The sequence below is a fragment of the Megalobrama amblycephala genome, linkage group LG13 (genome assembly GCF_018812025.1).
Source record: "Megalobrama amblycephala isolate DHTTF-2021 linkage group LG13, ASM1881202v1, whole genome shotgun sequence".
NCBI classification, from domain to species: domain Eukaryota; kingdom Metazoa; phylum Chordata; class Actinopteri; order Cypriniformes; family Xenocyprididae; genus Megalobrama; species Megalobrama amblycephala.
The window spans coordinates 39,157,773-39,176,236 of NC_063056.1; the positions used below are offsets into that span (position 1 = coordinate 39,157,773).

Here is an 18,464-nt window from a genome sequence, read left to right on the forward strand (position 1 = left end):
TTCACACCTGGCATGTTTGGTCCGATTAAAAACGAACCCTGGTGCGATTGCTCTGTTGGTGCGGTTCATTTGAATAAGTGTGAATGCTGCCATTCAGTATTAAAAATGACAGTGTGAACACTAAGCGAACCAGAACGAAATGTATTATTTTCTTTTTTGGTCTGGACCAAAAGAACCATTAGTATTCTGTGTTTATTCTTATCAGCATTAAAAGCAACCAATTATGTGAACCTTGTTTTTTTTCCTTTGCCTTTCAGTTTATAATTGTAACGTCCGTTGTCCAACTGAACTGCCGGTGGCCAAGTAATGTAATCGGTGTACGGCCGAACACTGTGTAACACCAGTCACACTGACTACTGCAGCAAGCCTAGTAAATCCCATAGTATAAGAATATCATGATCATTCAGTTCCATGGTGTATTTATCAAAATACCATGACATTATCTGATCCATGGTACTTTGTCATCAGTATTTCATTTATCCGCTCCACATTTTGCACTTCCTACAGCATGCCTGTAGGGAGTTCACAAATACAGCAATTCTCAGGTCATTTTTCTGTATTATTTTTTTTTAATATTAAAGTAAAATCTTAATATATAAAAGTTTGGGGTCAGAAATATTTTTTTTTTTTAAATAAGTTAATACTTTTATTCAGCAAGGACTCATTGATCAAAAGTGACAGTAAAGACATTTATAATGTTACAAAAGATTTCTATTTCATGAAGATTTCTTATATAGAGATATATATATATATATATATATATATATATACACACACACAAACTACCGTTCAAAAGTTTGGGGTCAGTAAGATTTTTTTTTTATGTTTTAAAATAAGTCTCTTCTGCTCACCAAGCCTGCATTTATTTGATTAAAAACACAAACAAAAACAGTAATATTCTGAAATATTATTCCAATTTAAAATAGCTGTTTTCTATGTCAATATACAGTAAAGTGTAATTTATTCCTGTGATCAAAGCTGAATTTTCAGCATCATTACTCCAGTCTTCAGTGTCACATGATCCTTCAGAAATCATTCTAATATTATGATTTGATGCTCAAGAAACATTTATGATTATTATCAATGTTGAATGTAAAGAAAGAAAGATCATGTGACACTGAAGACTGGAGTAACGATGCTGAAAATTCAGCTTTGATCACAGGAATAAATTACAGTTTAACACATATTCGAATAGAAAAGAGTTATTTTAAATTGTAATAATATTTTACAATGTTACTGTTTTTGACTTTTTTTTTTTTTTATCAGATAAATGAAGCCTTGGTGAGCCGACGCCAAACTTTTTTATGTTCATTTGGTTTAATAATTACGTATTTTTCAACTGCTTGTTTCTGTCTTGGTAATAGTTTTCGTCAGCGATAATAACATGCAGATTAGTCACCTGGCAGCCAATCCTAGTCTCTCACAGAGATGATGCTGGTTTTTCCCTAGACAGGCTGTTCACGTGTGACCAGGATCAATATGACTCATTGGCGCAGCAGTTACAAGCACCTTTAGTGACCCTGTAATCAGAGGAGCGTAACACGCAACAGAGTCTTCTCATTTGCATTTCTTGCCCGTTTACCCCTGCGATTTACATGCCAGATGTTTGTTTAGCATGTTCCATCTGCCAAGCCAGAAATTTGACTGACTGCTCCAACATCTAAGGCTTAATGCAATGAAAAAAAACATATGCCTGTTTGGTTCCAAATTATATAGTTTGTTTTGATGTTTTAAATGCAGGTGCAGGCAGTTCTTTGCCACTCTCATGTGTAAGTAAATGATAAAGCAAAATGTCATGCACATGTTGGCACGTTTCTACCATTGCATAATATATATCGTCCCAGTCCTAGACTCTAAAGGAGTCCCGTTGCAGGTAGGAGAGATATATGACATGCTCCCTGAAGGTTTGGTGTGCCTAGTCTTCTGCCAGGCTGCTCCCATTATAACACTCCCCACAGGCAACCGTGTGTTTCACTGCTGCTGAATGCCTGGCGACCAGAACGGGCCTGCAGACTTCACTGTGCCCTTGAGAACATTCTGTGTAAATCTCCAGCAGCGATACCCACTAACCAGGCAGTAGACGGAGATTGACTTAGGACAGTGGTGTAGATTAGTGTTGTCACGATACCAAAATTTTGACTTCGATACGATACCCAACTTAAATATCACGATACCGATACTTAAACGATACCATGGCAAAAACCTAAAACAGCAGGAAAAGTAAATAAATAACATATGACAGAACTTCTTTCTTCACCAGTGTGCAGGCTAATAATTCTGGATTTGAGCTTCATTGACGTGAAGTTAGAGTTAGATTTAATATATATATGTTTTTTTTTTTATTATTATTTTCATGCTCAATAAAATTGTAAATTATTTGCTGTTACGCTTTTTTGCTTTTTTTTTTTTTTTTTTTATACATTTAGATGTTTTTGACAGTAAGATGATTGTAAAAATTATATTACTGTAAATAATTAGAGCAATGTTATTAAAGCATAAATTGGTTTAAAATAACTGTATATACCCTTCACATATTTTTAAATTAATTTTATTTTTGCAACCAGATATCACTTATTAAACTTAGACTCAATAATACACCTCTTTGCGGAGATCTGCTTGCACGAGTAAAATAATTAAATAACTCATTTAATGTTTGAGAGTATAAACATAATGCTGGTATCAAACTAACCTACCGCTCTTTAAATTCTCTGTACAAATCGGGATGTTTGACGGCAAGATGCTTTTGACTCCCTTCGCTTGCGTTATTTTGTAACATCTTTTGCAGACGGGCTTTGTGATGTCCGTGGGCTTGCTCTGGCTGTCGGCAGTGTTAGCAAAATAATGCCATATTTCGCTTTGTGCATCTGCTTTCTCAACAATTTGTGGACGGTCTGCAAGAGCACCTGTATTTGCAGCCATACCTCTCGTTTCGTCACCATAAAAGCCGTTGCGCAGTTGAGAGGAATAAACACGCACTCAATTTGCCTTAGAAGTAGCGCGCTGCACGCACACTGCCCCCTGTTGTCGCACATTAGGAATTACAGCTGGCACTCAAAGTACCGGTACTAATAAAATGAAGAACCGAAACGTTTTTAAAAGCAGGGTATCGCGATACCTTTCTAGTACCGGTATATCGTGCAACACTAGTGTAGATAGGATCTTGAACTCTTCAATTGAAGAAGTAAATTAATAGATTTGGAAGGTGAAAATGACACCATAAAAGTTTCAGGGGTTTTCAACTCTAGTCCTCGAGATCCAACCCAAATCAAACACACCCGAGCAAGCTAATCAAGTTGACCAATTATGCCACTTTTCACTAGATGTAATATAAGTCTTCATGTATTTGTGTTTTGATTTCACGTAGAGATTGAGCAACAATCCACAGTAGCTTGTTTGCGTGTCACTCGTAGCGCGTCCGTTTGTGAACCAGAACTTGTGCAACCGAACTTAATGTCTGTTTACATTTTAATGCATTTAAGTGAAACTATATTGAGACTTGCATTGAACATTTTTTCTATCATTATCGATTAAGACGTACCATCAATAAATATGGATACCGTTTTATCGCCTAATCTTGGATGACATGATGGTAAGTAAATTATCAGGAAACTTTAATTCTGAAGTGAACTAATCCTTTAAGGGGTTTAGTGTCATGCAAACCATTAACCACAGTAAGGAAATATGGGATTCCATCAGAGACCACACACACAACCTCTAGTGCCTCACTGTGTCAGACTAAAACAAGACTGACCAACCCACCTGACATACTTTTATGTCAGTTTGCCGTTGAAGAATAGCCTGTTGATGCTGTTCTACAGGTCTGAACAAACTACACCCCGTAGATGACATTTCTGAATGCCTTTCTTTTGAAATGTCTGTGTCTTTATCACTCTCACAAGTAAATAATGTAAAGCAGTCCTGCTCACTGATGTCTATACGTGAAACATGATACAGCAAAATCTTACCAGCTGATGCTTTTTTCGACCACCACAAGGTATATATCGCCATACTGCGTGTCTGAATTAACATTCTGTACATGTCCATCGCTAGCGGTTTGCAGAGGCAGTCTTGATGACTTTGCTGCTTGTAATTATGGGCTGTCAGGACCGTTCTCTCTAACGCTGGCAATTTATTACAGTCTAATGTTCCCTAAAGGGCTTTGTAAGTGGCATGAAAATGCTCATGAAATCACACATTTAAATATGCACTGTGACATTATAATGCTTAGTACAGTAGATTATCATGCAAAAGATGTCTAAAGATATACACAAGTATGAGAATGCAAACACTGCTTATTTTTAACACTTTCACATCACTTTACTGTCAGTTGATGTTTGTTTCGTATTCTTTCCCTGTAACTTGTAATCGTAAACATTAGCATACTAAAAAGGTCCAACTTTAATCCAAAATCCGAAAGTCAAACTGGTTGATGTCCAGTCTGAATTAATATTAGAACCGGTTTAGAAACTAATTTAAATCACCAGTAGTATTTGTCACTTTATTTGGGGGTGAAAGATTTGGCTCCTGATTGTGTGATGTTCAACCATTAAGTGTGAATTTGTGCCAAGAACACACTTGTTCTGTCCTTGTTCAACCTGTGTGATTGCTGATCCTCTGCAGAACCCAGAAGTGCTTCGAGCAGCTGCTGTGATTTAGTAGTGCGGTGAATCTTTTGAGGAACATTCTCAAGTCCAGTCATGCATTCACACAAGAGCCGTTTGGGTGGATGAACTTAAACGCTATGCTATCAGTTGAGATCTTCTCAGGCATTTAGATTCCTGTTGTCTCAGGAATTTTGAGAGAACTTTTATGTTGAGCTTTACTGTCATTCCATGTGATAATTCATTACAAATTAAGCATGTTCTTATTTAAAGGATTAGTTCACATCAGAATTAAAATTTCCTGATAATTTACTCACCCCCATGTCATCCAAGATGTTTGTCTTTCTTTAGTTTTCAAGGAAAACATTCCAGAATTTTTCTCCATATAGTGGACTTCAACAGTTACCAATGGGTTGAAGGTCCAAATGTCAGTTTCAGTGCAGCTTCAAAGAGCTCTACATGATCCCAGACGAGGAATAAGAGTCTTATCTAGAGAAACGATTGGTCATTTTCTAAAAAAAAAATAAAAATGTATATACTTTTTAACCACAAATGCTTGTCTTGCACTGCTCTGCGATGCGCCACGCATTACGTAATCACGTTGGAAAGATCACGCGTGATGTTGGCAGAAGTACCAATCCAGTGTTTACAAAGCAAACATGCAAAGATTAAGTCAAACACCCTTTAAAAAAAAGGTAAAACAACGATGTTGAGCGATTTTGTAATTGGAGGAGAAAATGACATGGAATTTTTTGCCCTACCGCGGTACTTCTGCATACATCACACGACGTGACCTTTCCACCGTGATTACGTAATGCGTGCAGCATCACAGAGCAGTGCGAGATGACCATTTGTGGTTCAAAAGTATATACATTTTAATATTTTTTTTTAGAAAATGATTGATGGTTTCTCTAGTTTAGACTCTTATTCCTCATCTGGGATCGTGTAGAACTCTTACCCACCAGCTGATTGTTTAAAACAGCCGATGATCAGGGCCGATTATATCCTGTCATTCAAAAAGGGGCGGAAAAAAGTATCATACTGTGTGTGAAGAAAAACGTTAAAACAGGCTCTATTTGACCCTATGAATCACTTATAGTTCAAGCCTGGGTTGCCAGGTCTGTAGTTTTTCCCTACACCAAACATCACTAATCACATCCACTAATCACAAAGAGCTTTGTGCTTTTGCTAATTCTGTTTATTTTATTGAGAAATTCAAATAATAAATGGCGTTTTGACGCTGTTAAATGCAACACAACAGATCACTGTGAATAAATAGCAGATGAATGTAATAGTTTGGACTCTGTTTACAGTTTACAGCATTAGTTAGGAGAGTTTTTTTCCCTTAAGAAAATCAAACTATTGGTATGGGCAGATATCATTCGGAATAATCGGCTAGCAGTATCAGCTGAGAAATTTTGTATTGGTGCATCTCTAATATTTATCATTGCAGATGAATAAAGAAGTCTTTTTTTGCTAAATAAGGTCACATTAGTTAACCTAGTCAATGCATGAAGTAACATTAACAATGAGCAATACATTTGCTACAGTATTTATTAAGCTTTAATAAAAATACAATTTGTTCGTTGTTAGTTCATGTCAGCTCAGGTCCATTAAATAATATTAACAGATATAACTTTTTGATTTTAATAATGTATTTTATTAGTGTACAGGTGCTGGTCATATAATTAGAATATATCATCAAAAAGTTGATTTATTTCACTAATTCCATTCAAAAAGTGAAACTTGTATATTATATTCATTCATTACACACAGACTGATATATTTCAAATGTTTATTTCTTTTACTTTTGATGATTATAACTGACAACTAAGGAAAATCCCAAATTCAGTATCTCAGAAAATTAGAATATTACTTAAGACCAATACAAAGAAAGGATTTTTAGAAATCTTGGCCAACTGAAAAGTATGAACATGAAAAGTATGAGCATGTACAGCACTCAATACTTAGTTGGGGCTCCTTTTGCCTGAATTACTGCAGCAATGCGGCGTGGCATGGAGTCGATCAGTCTGTGGCACTGCTCAGGTGTTATGAGAGCCCAGGTTGCTCTGATAGTGGCCTTCAGCTCTTCTGCATTGTTGGGTCTGGCATATCGCATCTTCCTCTTCACAATACCCATAGATTTTCTATGGGGTTAAGGTCAGGCGAGTTTGCTGGCCAATTAAGAATAGGGATACCATAGTCCTTAAACCAGGTACTGGTAGCTTTGGCACTGTGTGCAGGTGCCAAGTCCTGTTGGAAATCTACATCTCCATAAAGTTGGTCAGCAGCAGGAAGCATGAAGTGCTCTAAAACTTCCTGGTATATGGCTGCGTTGACCTTGGACCTCAGAAAACACAGTGGACCAACACCAGCAGATGACATGGCACCCCAAACCATCACTGACTGTGAAAACTTTACACTGGACCTCAAGCAACGTGAATTGTGTGCCTCTCCTCTCTTCCTCCAGACTCTGGGACCTTGATTTTCAAAGGAAATGCAAAATTTACTTTCATCAGAGAACATAACTTTGGACCACTCAGCAGCAGTCCAGTCCTTTTTGTCTGTTGTTCAAGAGTGGCTTGACACAAGGAATGCGACAGCTGAAACCCATGTCTTGTATATGTCTGTGCGTAGTGGTTCTTGAAGCACTGACTCCAGCTGCAGTCCACTCTTTGTGAATCTCCCCCACATTTTTGAATTGGATTTGTTTCACAATCCTCTCCAGGGTGCGGTTATCCCTATTGCTTGTACACTTTTTTTCTACCACATCTTTTCCTTCCCTTCGCCTCTCTATTAATGTGCTTGGACACAGAGCTCTGTGAACAGTCAGCCTCTTTTGCAATGACCTTTTGTGTCTTGCCCTCCTTGTGCAAGGTGTCAATGGTCGTCTTTTGGACAACTGTTAAGTCAGCAGTCTTCCCCATGATTGTGTAGCCTACAGAACTAGACAGAGAGACCATTTAAAGGCCTTTGCAGGTGTTTTGAGTTAATTAGCTGATTAGAGTGTGGCACCAGGTGTTTTCAATATTGAACCTTTTCACAATATTCTAATTTTCTGAGATACTGAATTTGGGATTTTCCTTAGTTGTCAATTATAATCATCAAAATTGAAAGAAATAAACATTTGAAATATATCAGTCTGTGTGTAATGAATGAATGAAACACACAAGTTTCACTTTTGGAATGGAATTAGTGAAATAAATCAACTTTTTGATGATATTCTAATTATATGACCAGCACCTGTACATGCTGAAATGAACAATAACTAAGATTAAGAGATGCTTTAGAAGTATTATTCATTGTTAGTTCATGTTAACTAATGTAGTAAACTAATGTATTGCAAAGTGTTATCATTCATTTGAAGGTTGTAAGGGTAAATTCTGACTGTTTTTGGTGCAAGAAAGCTCAGGGGAGCAGCAGGGAAAGGATAAATTTGCTATAAAAGTGCTATAAAAATCTCTCTTCAGCTATTAGCCTAACTGGAAAGATGTGCAAAAAAAGCAAGAACATGTGAAGTCAATGAGTTATTTATCACAGCTTGTATGAAGGCTTCATGTTTGTAGCAATGAGATGTTGACATTTGTTATGTGCTAATGACCGGTTTTAATTGGATGTGCTCAGTGTGTGTTGGCGCACTGAACGCAGGTAACATGTTGACACTATCAGGCCTCACACTGTTTTCTCGTCTCTCGACACGTGCCTACATGCCCATGTGCCTCAAGACTCATGCCACCCTGGCATCAGGCGATGGGCTCTGAATAATTCACAGCCTCTCACGGGGGCACATTGTTTGGCACTTGAGGGGCCTCGCAACGGGCACGATGCCAGTGTGAAGGTTAAATGACCTCATAATAGCTGAGGGATTCTGGCTCCGCTATTTTGAGTGTTTTTATATAACACTGATCTAGGGATGGGCCGGATGACCACAACCTTATCACAGTAACAGTATCGCAATATAGATATTTTTGCCTCAAAGTCTTTATTTATTTATTTGTTTATATGTTTTTTAATAATGCAGTAAAACTAAACTGAATTAAAGGTGCCCAAGAATGCTTTTTCACAAGATGTAATATAAGTCTATGGTGTCCCCTGAATGTGTCTGTGAAGTTTCAGCTCAAAATACCCCATAGATTTTTTTTAATTAATTTTTTTAACTGCCTATTTTGGGGCGTCATTAACTATGCACTGATTTTTTTTTCAGTGCGCCGCCCCTTTAATTTGTGTGCTCCCTGCCACACGAGCTCTCGATTATATTACAGCACATTTACAAAGTTCACACAGCTAATATAACCCTCAAATGGATCTTTACAAGATGTTCGTCATGCATGCTGTATGCATGCTTCGAATTATGTGAGTAAAGTATTTATTTTGATGTTTATATTTGATTCTCTATGAGTTTGAGGCTGTGCTCCGTGGCTAACGGCTAATGCTACACTGTTGGAGAGATTTATAAAGAATGAAGTTGTGTTTATGCATTATACAGACTGCAAGTGTTTAAAAATGAAAATAGCGACGGCTCTTGTCTCCATGAATTCAGTAAGAAACGATGGTAACTTTAACCACATTTAACAGTACATTAGCAACATGCTAACGAAACATTTAGAAAGACAATTTACAAATATCACTAAAAATATCATGCTATCATGGATCATGTCAGTTATTATTGCTCCATCTGCCATTTTCGCTGTTGTTCTTGCTTACCTAGTCTGTTGATTCACCTGTGCAGATCCAGACGTTACTGGCTGCCCTTGTCTAATGCCTTTCATAATGTTGGGAACATGGGCTGGCATATGCAAATATTGGGTTACGTAACAGTCGGTGTTATGCTGAGATCCGCGTGTTTTCCAGAAGTCTTTTAAACAAATGAGATTTACATAAGAAAGAGAAAGCAATGGAGTTTGAAACTCAATGTATGTCTTTTCCATGTACTGAACTCTTGTTATTCAACTATGCCAAAGTAAATTCAAATTTTAAATCTAGGGCACCTTTAATTAAATTATGTATTTATTTATTTGATTATCCAGCAAAACTAAACTCTAGTGATGTTTAGTATTTGTTTATATTTTTGATAATCATGTGAAACCAAGCAAAATGTTTTTGTTTCTATTTATTTATTTGTTTTATTTTTGATAATCTAGTAAATCCAAGCAAAATGTGTTCATTTGTTTTTATTTTTCCAGTAAAACTAAGTAAAAGTTATTGATTTATTATTTTTTGATGGTTTCATTTTTATTTATTTGTTAATTTATTTTTTTATAATCCAATTTAACTAAACTGAATTTATTTATTTACTGTGTTTTTTATTTTTTTGATGATCCATATATAATTTTTATATTTTATTATTTGTATTATTTGAATTTAGTTTTATTTTTTTTATTTTTTTTTTAATTATTTTTTTTTAAAGGCAGGGTAGGCAAAAAAATGTATAAAAAACTTTTTTTCAAAATTTGTTTAAACTTTATTTATATATCAATACATAATTAAAATGTAAGTACTCTGAAAAAGAAAGTATAAAAATCGAGTGTCTGTAGACCTCTCACGACTGTTTTAAAGACAGCTCATTATTTCCATTCACTCCACCCCCTCCCTTCTGGGCTCCTTCCAAAGCCACGCCCCCAAAACGCATGAACGTGTGACTCCGACCACTGAGCTGGAAGACGCATTATTTACCTGAGACGAGCGGAGAGGAAGGAGCACAGTGCATGTAGTGACATCATGTCAGAATCACATGTAATAAAAATAACTTTAAAATTATGAAGATAAACAAACAAGATGTATTTTAGTACTCACTATCAAGCTAGCATATTGATATTGGTAAAGTTTAAAATATATATTTTTTGATTCGCTAACGAGCTAGTTATCTATAAGGCAAAGCTAAAAACAGGTTGCATGATACACGTTTTTCCATTACCATCATTTACACTGTGATGAAGATGAATTTCGTGTAAGATTCATAACATATACGTTGTTCTACAGATCAACAGAGTAACATACACTCAAATATCAACTCACAACTGCATTGCAGACACAAAATAATAACACACACATACAACAAAGTGTGTACGACACACACAGATACAAGATAAAGACATCAGTAAACATAGGTAGAGAATATAAAAACAAAACAAAGGCGAAAAAAACGTGCAGGTAAACTTGCAGGTGAACATGGTAAAAGACTTAGACAGAGGGTAAAATTATGCACAATTCAACACTATAGCTATCATTATTTATCGTCTCTACTACGGCTCGCTAAGTAATGTTATGTTAGCTATATTACGCAGCTACGTGTGCTAATGACACATGCTTCATGAAAAAATAAACAAAAAAATATGTATGATCAAAATACAAAAAGAAAGATTTACCTGTCCAGCAGAAATAAAGCCATCAAGGAGTCACTTTTCAGCCCCTTGAGTTCCCTCAGTTCTCGCCATCGCTGGAAAGCCACGCCGATATTAACTCGCGTTTTATTTCTTTGTTTATCCAAAGACTTTTTGTTCATTGCCTTTTCTTGTACTGTTACTGTCTTCCTTTTTTTGCCTGGTTTGCCTTCACTAACTGCATAGGCCGATACTGTGAATTTAGCTTGCTGTTTCTCTGCCATTGTTTTGGTATTCCTAGGATCCGTGCCTCTTGGATTCCCCAAATCAAACGTGCGCGCGCAAGTGGGCAGGTCATGTGTGGCAAAAGGGTGGTTGCCATGGTTGCGAGAGAGTGACAGCCGCCTAAGCCAATCCTATGTTTCGTCCCGGATGGAAATAATGAGCTGTGTTTAATACAGATTAAACGGTCTAGAGTCACTCGATTTTTATACTCTTTTTACCAGAGTTCTTACATTTTAATTATGCATGTATATATATAGAAAGTTTAAACAAATTTGGAACAAAATTTCTTACCTACCCTGCCTTTAACACACAGAATGTTACAAAAATGGGTTTGAACTGCTTTTAACTTGACATAGTGTCTCATTGCATGAGATGCTGTTTTGTTTTGTTTTATTTTTGCTCTTGAGTGGTTGTCAGTGGAGAAACGGACTCATTTCCTCCATTATGATGAAGCTACTGGACCTTATTAACCAGCTAAACAAGGGTTCGGCTGGAGAATCTTCCTATAATGACTTTGGCCTTTCATTACTTCCTGGTAGAGCCTTTCAGGCTTGAGGAGGTTTTAATTCAGCTCGTCTCCAGGGTCTTTTATCTGCTGACAGTGCTGTCGTGTCACACAGAGCTGCGTCTGTGATTACGTAGAAAACTGTAATGACTTAATTCAGTTGAAATCAATGAAGGTGACGTCAGTCTTTAAATAAACCTCTGATGCATTACTGTTCCATAGACAGATGTAGTCTTTGTCACATGTTTGACCACCAAAGGACCGGTCGGATTGATTGAACTGTGTTTATGTATCAGTCACTGGATGAGCGCAGATGTGTTTGTGTGGGTTTCCGAGAGTATGTGAATGTGTCCTTTAACAGACTCCTCATGTATCTTGTTCTCCCTGAGGTATGCTGTGTGACTTTGCATGAGTTAAGCTCTGTGTTTGTCTTCAGCTGTCAAAGCAAATGCACTCTAAATACCTGAAGCCAGCTGCAACAAACCCCTTTAGTTAAAAAAAGCTTTAGTGATAATGCCCTCACAGTTAAAACAAAAGCTTAGGACAAACTAAAGATGATAGACTAGAAGTCAATCATTTATCTGAGTGTTTTCGGCTCTCAAGAAAAAGTTTGACTGGCATTATGGACGAATTGTGACTTTTTTTTTTTTGCAACTGTGCACTATTTTTCATGACCCTGTCATGATGCTGTGACACTCTTGACATTATTCTGCAACTCTGAGGTTCACACCTGTCTCACAAGTCAGCAAAGCATCAACTGCAACAGCAGGATCACATTGAGTTTTCACACTGCTGTGCAACAGAGCTGCAGCTCTACACAGATCATAAAGTGATTTTATTGGGTTTGGCCACATGGATATTTCCTTTAATTATGGCCTTGAGTAAGCTATTAAAAATTATAACAAATTTGATTATCATAAAATCAAATTTACATGGAGAAGAGAGGAGGAATTTATATCCAAATGCTATCAATGTACAGGACCCACGCGCCTATAAACTATAAGACTTTAAACTGCATAAATCATCACATTTACTGAACATAACATATCTACCAGTTCACTTCTTTACTTTGTTGATTCATAAAAGCCTATTGCAAAAAAATGTTGCTAAACTGTATAGTATATTTTAAACCTGTTAAACATGGCATAAAAATTTGGATTTTATTATATTATATTATATTATATTATATTATATTATATTATATTATATTATATTATATTATATTATATTATATTATATTAAAAACTTTAATATTAGTTGTGAGTAATCACAATCGTGAGTAATCACGATTAATTACACAAAAAAATTTGTGATAGGGAAAATAATTACTTTTGGTTTCGGCCATTCAATGGCCATAGATTGTTAGTTAGCTAGAAAAAATAACTTAATAGACTAGAGTAATGATGCTGAAAATTCAGCTTTGCATCACAGAAATAAATTATATTTTAAAGTATATTAAAATAGAAAACCATTATTTTAAATTGTAATAATATTTCCCAATATTACTGTTTTTTCTGTATTTATTATGAAATAAATGCAGCTTTAATGAGACTAAGAGACTTCATTCAAAAACATTAAAAATAGTAATGTTTCCAAACTTTTGACCGGTAGTGTATATATAATTAGAAAGTTGATATAAAACTGCCTCATGTGCCATTTAATTGACTGTTTTTATTTTAGTGCTGATTAAATTTGATTAATTTATTTTTAAATAAACTTTATTTTCGGTTTCAGTTTTCAACTAAATGAAAACATTAATTTCAGTTTCTGTAAAAATTAATTTCGGTGCATCACTAATTATATTAATTATCAATGACCGCTGTTCTCCTGTCTTGTTCCTCTTCCTCTTTTAGGGTTTCACCTGATCCCTCGTGTGTCCTCTATCGTACCAGAGAGCTGTCTGCTAATCGTGGTGGGCCTGCTGGTCGGTGGTCTTATGAAGCTGGTAGGAGAGTCTCCTCCGGCTCTGGAATCCAAGATATTCTTCCTCTACCTTCTTCCTCCCATCATCCTCGATGCTGGCTATTTCCTGCCCATACGACCCTTCACTGAGAACCTGGGCACCATTCTCATGTTTGCAGTGGTGGGGACCCTTTGGAATGCCTTCTTCGTTGGTGGTCTGCTGTACGGGGTGTGCCAGCTGGAGGGCCTTCAGCACTTGCATGTGGACCTCTTGTCGTGCCTGCTGTTTGGGTCCATCATCTCAGCCGTAGATCCTGTAGCCGTGCTGGCTGTGTTTGAGGAGATCCACATTAATGAGCTGCTCCACATCCTGGTGTTTGGAGAGTCTTTACTCAATGATGCCGTCACTGTGGTGAGTATACTGAACTTAGAAAAAAACTACTACTACTAATATATATATATTAGGGATGCACGATATTTATCGGGCGATATGGGTGAAAATGACGTCATTTTTATTGCTCCGATAAATAAATGAAATCCGATAACTAGATCCGATAAAGTACTTGCTGGTAAATCAGGCAATTAGTTGGATTTATCCGAGATTCATCCGCTTTCCGAGTGCAAGTGACCGCAGCTTTAAAACTGTGTCGCGCTCATTGTGTCATCACCTTTGAACATGTCTTCGTCGGTCTGGACGTTTACAGCGGTCTGGACGTTTAATGCCATTGCTATTTGCAGTTCAACAAGGATTCCGAGAGGAGGAAAAAATCCGTCAAGTTTTAACACAACAAATCTTATATCTCGCATGAAAGGTCGTCATTGCGGCGAAGCTGTATTAAAAGAATATGAAGCAGCCGCGGCATCAGCTAAAAACACAGCATCGATGTCCCCATTCAGCAGGCATTTAAAAATTGTAAAAAGTTTTCCAGAGACAGCAAAAAGGCTAAAGCCATAAACGACAAAGTAATGAAATTTATAGTCATTGATGACCAACCTTTTTCCGTGGTAGAGGCTCCTGGTTTTCGCAGGTTAGTAGAAAAACAAAAACGTGATATGTATACCTTCCTCATCCCTCGTATTTATTTTATGTTAAACTATGTAATTTCAGAGAAATTTCAACTTGTCTATGCCCTATGCTCTTTTGTTGAGGATGCACTTTTGTTTTTATTTTTTTATTTTTTTTTTAGAGGTTTGTAATGTATTTTATTTATATTTATTTGAAAAATGTGACTTAAAGTCTATATACCTTCCTTATGCACTGAAGGTTGAATATATGCATTTCTTTGTTATGCATGAAATACTTGAATATAAATTTGTTGTTAATGAGTTGTTAAGTGCACATAAACCATAGTTTTGTCATAGTTCTGTTAAACCCCTTCTGTTACTAAGTATTGTGGTGCCTTTCACAAAAAATAACAACATTTGAAGAGTCAGGACTGATGTTTGCTATTATAGTTAGGCCAGAGCTACTAAAATATCAGTTTCATCAGTGCATCTTAGATTTTCTATTCTCCTGGGAGCACAAACTGCAGATTATATGAAAATTATAATATAAAAAATATGAATTTATTGGTTATCGGTATCTGTATCGGAATTGGCCATGAGAAGGACTTAATTATCGGTTATCGGTATCGGTTAAAATTTTTCATATCGTGCATTCATATATATATATATATGTGTCTAACTTCCTGGTTGACCTACAAAAATGTCATTCCTTTCCTGCACCAATCTATTAGGCACACCGCTTTCAGCTATTGTAAACTCATATCGTTCAGCCACTAATCTCTGTATGATGGGATTGCTCTAGTCCTTCTCTCTCTGTGAGAATTCACTGCACACTTGTTCACTCTCACAGCTCAATTTATCAGGTGATTGAGCCCTATTGAAGAGGCGTGTCGTTTCCATTACCTTAACTGTTTTTCCTCAACGGTTTGACCTCATGCTTTGAATGAGCTTCTGTCTCAAGTGGTCTATGAAACAAATTACACTTAGAATGTGATCAATGAAAGAAGTCAAACATGATTTCAGGCATTTGGTGAAGTCCTTCTCCACTAATCTAAGGAGTATTTGTTGTCCAGTTATGCACATCTCAGCTGGGAAGCGGTAAATTAATGTTTATTGAGTTTATTGAATGAATGTTTACTGATACTATTGAATGTATTTCATTTCATAAGGAGTCTAATGCTGTGTAGCTCGGCATAAGACATGGAATGCTAAATGTGGATGTTTGTTTACAGATATTCTTATATTAAGCAAGAAGCCCATAAAATCACAGCAAAAGTACTAAACTAACTAATTGGCAAATATCTATGTAACTTACATCTATCTAATGAACTAAATGGTAACACTTTATGATCCCACTTTATATTAAGTGGCCTTAATCATTTGATACAATGCACTTGTGTACATACATGTTTTTACATTGTACTTATATTTTAAAAACACCTGCATGTAATTACATCTGTAATTAATTTCTGTAATTACATTTATAATTACACTGTTGACCCATCCCTTACAGCTTACCCCTAACCTTAAACCTACCCATACCACCAAAGCTTTCCCTAAACTTACCCATATCCACCTCAATAGCAGCAAAAGTGTTTTGCAATTCAATATGAACCCAATAAGTACATTGTACTTATTTTTTGATGTAAGTACATAGTAGTTAAGGCCACTTAATATAAAGTGGGACCCTATTTATGAAAAGTTAAACGTATAAACTAACATTAACACTGAGCAATACATCTGTTACAATGTTAGTTCTGTCAGGACCACTATCGTCAAAGATGATTACAATTAGCATATAGTTTAAATTATTAGTCGTATGGTTCTGTTCTGGGCAAGAAGTCCTTGCCCATCCATGCTCTTATTTATGCTAGGCTGCAGGGAAAGCAGAGATAACTCCCTAGGGTAAACAGAACTGAACCAACATAAATGTGTTGCAGATATCATTAATGTTCAATAATTTAATGTAATGACATTAAATTTGAAGAGGACTATCAGAAGGCCAAGTCCTGACTAGATGAGTGGAGGAGCTGGGGATGAGGGAGGGTAATTAGCTCCTGAGCAACGCGGTAAAGCTGCTGATAATACTAAATGGACCTTATATACAGGGATGCTGTAATAGGCATTGTATTCCTATAGGTAGATGTGGATCAGCTGATGCGAGCTTGACTGATGTGACCTGCCAGAACAAACACTATGCTTGATTTAATGAAAATACAACTGTTAATTGTTAGTTCATGTTAGCTCGGGTCCATTAAATAATATTAACAGATACTAGCAGATATTAACAGAACTTCTGACATTTATTAAGATTAACAAATGCTTTATATTTTTGTTTTATTGTTAGTTCATGTAAACTAATGTAGTTAACAAATGGAACGTTATTGTAAAGTGTTACTATTAATTCACATCACACATCATATCACACTATATCACATCACATGACTCATCACATCACATATCACATCACTCATATGACTCATCACATCACTCATCATATCACACTATATCACATCACTCATCACATCATATCACACTATATCGCATCACATGACTCATCACATCACATATCACATCATTCATATGACTCATCACATCACTCATCATATCAGTCATCACATCACATCACATATCACCAGCGATGGGAATAACGGCATTATAAATAAACGGCGTTACTAACAGTTACTTTTTTCAGTAACGAGTAATCAAACTAATTACTAATTTAAAAAATGCCACGTTACTCAGCCTATAATTTAGCTCCCTAAAGCGGTTTTCATCCGAGTAGGCTCTCTCTCAGCCATAGGACCTGCAAAGTTTTTTCTCTGGTGTGTGTTGGGGTTAGACATACACAAATATAATTTTAAACTGATAATAACGTACAATGCGCTGTGTGTGTGTCTGTCAGAGCATGCGAGCGAAGCGCGAGCGAAGCGCGAGCTCAAACCAGAATACCCTTTTTGGAGCTTGATCGAAAATATGTGAAAAGTTTTTTTTTTTTTCTAGTCGATTAGTAGTTGTTCATTTAAGCTATTAGTTGACTAATCACATTTATATTAATTTAATTTCTTAAATACTGGAGAGAATAAACCATAATAATGAGCGTTTACATAATATAGGCTATATAGCACTCATGCGCACGCATAACGCTTGCCATAAAGAACCGGCAAAGTAATGATTATGAATGTGACAAAAACAGGAAGTAGACTGTAACGAGGTCAGATGTGGGAAGAAGGAGGCGGGAACCGGCGAACGTTCAACAAAAGTTTAATCTCCAAAATAAACAAACAAAACGAAAGTAATGCCGGCAGACCCTCGCGGACGTCTGCCGGCCACACAAACATAATAAAACATAACATAAAGTCCAGGCCTGGTCCTCTCTCGTCCTTCACTGATGTCGCTCCTCCTTTTATGCCTCCGGAGCTCCTCCGTGAGAGACTCGAGGCCGGCACGCCTCGCAGGTGACGCTCATTATCACTCGCGTCACCGGCCTCGCTCCGTTCCCTCACGGCTCTCGCCCGCCCTGCTCGTCACATACCCCCAACGCCCCTCGCAGGCCGGGGGGTACTCCCGCGACTGCGCTTACTCCCCCCCGGGGCCTGTCTCGGCGGCCGCAGCACCTGGGGGTAAGGACAGACGAGACGAGAGAAAGGAGACGGAAGCAAGGGGAGCGACAGGACGAGAGAGGGGAGAGAGGAAAAAGAAAGAGAAAAAAAAAATTCTTGGTCCGGTTCCCAGACACACTGCCGCCCGGTCCTCAGCCAGCCGGGAGGCTCTTCCTCGCGGTGCCATGCGGTGGCACTGGACGCTCTGTGGACGGCCCGATCCTCGACCGCCTCCTGGCGGCCG

General features: G+C 37.0%; 1 protein-coding gene across 1 annotated transcript in view; it reads left to right on the forward strand.

The window, feature by feature from the left end:
* The window catches only part of slc9a1a (solute carrier family 9 member A1a), a 48,307-nt gene that overhangs the window by 7,146 nt on the left and 22,697 nt on the right, over positions 1-18,464 (forward strand). The window contains exon 2 of the mRNA XM_048151752.1: positions 13,565-14,025. Coding sequence (XP_048007709.1) covers positions 13,565-14,025 — 461 coding nt within the window. The remainder of the gene's footprint in view (positions 1-13,564; positions 14,026-18,464) is intronic.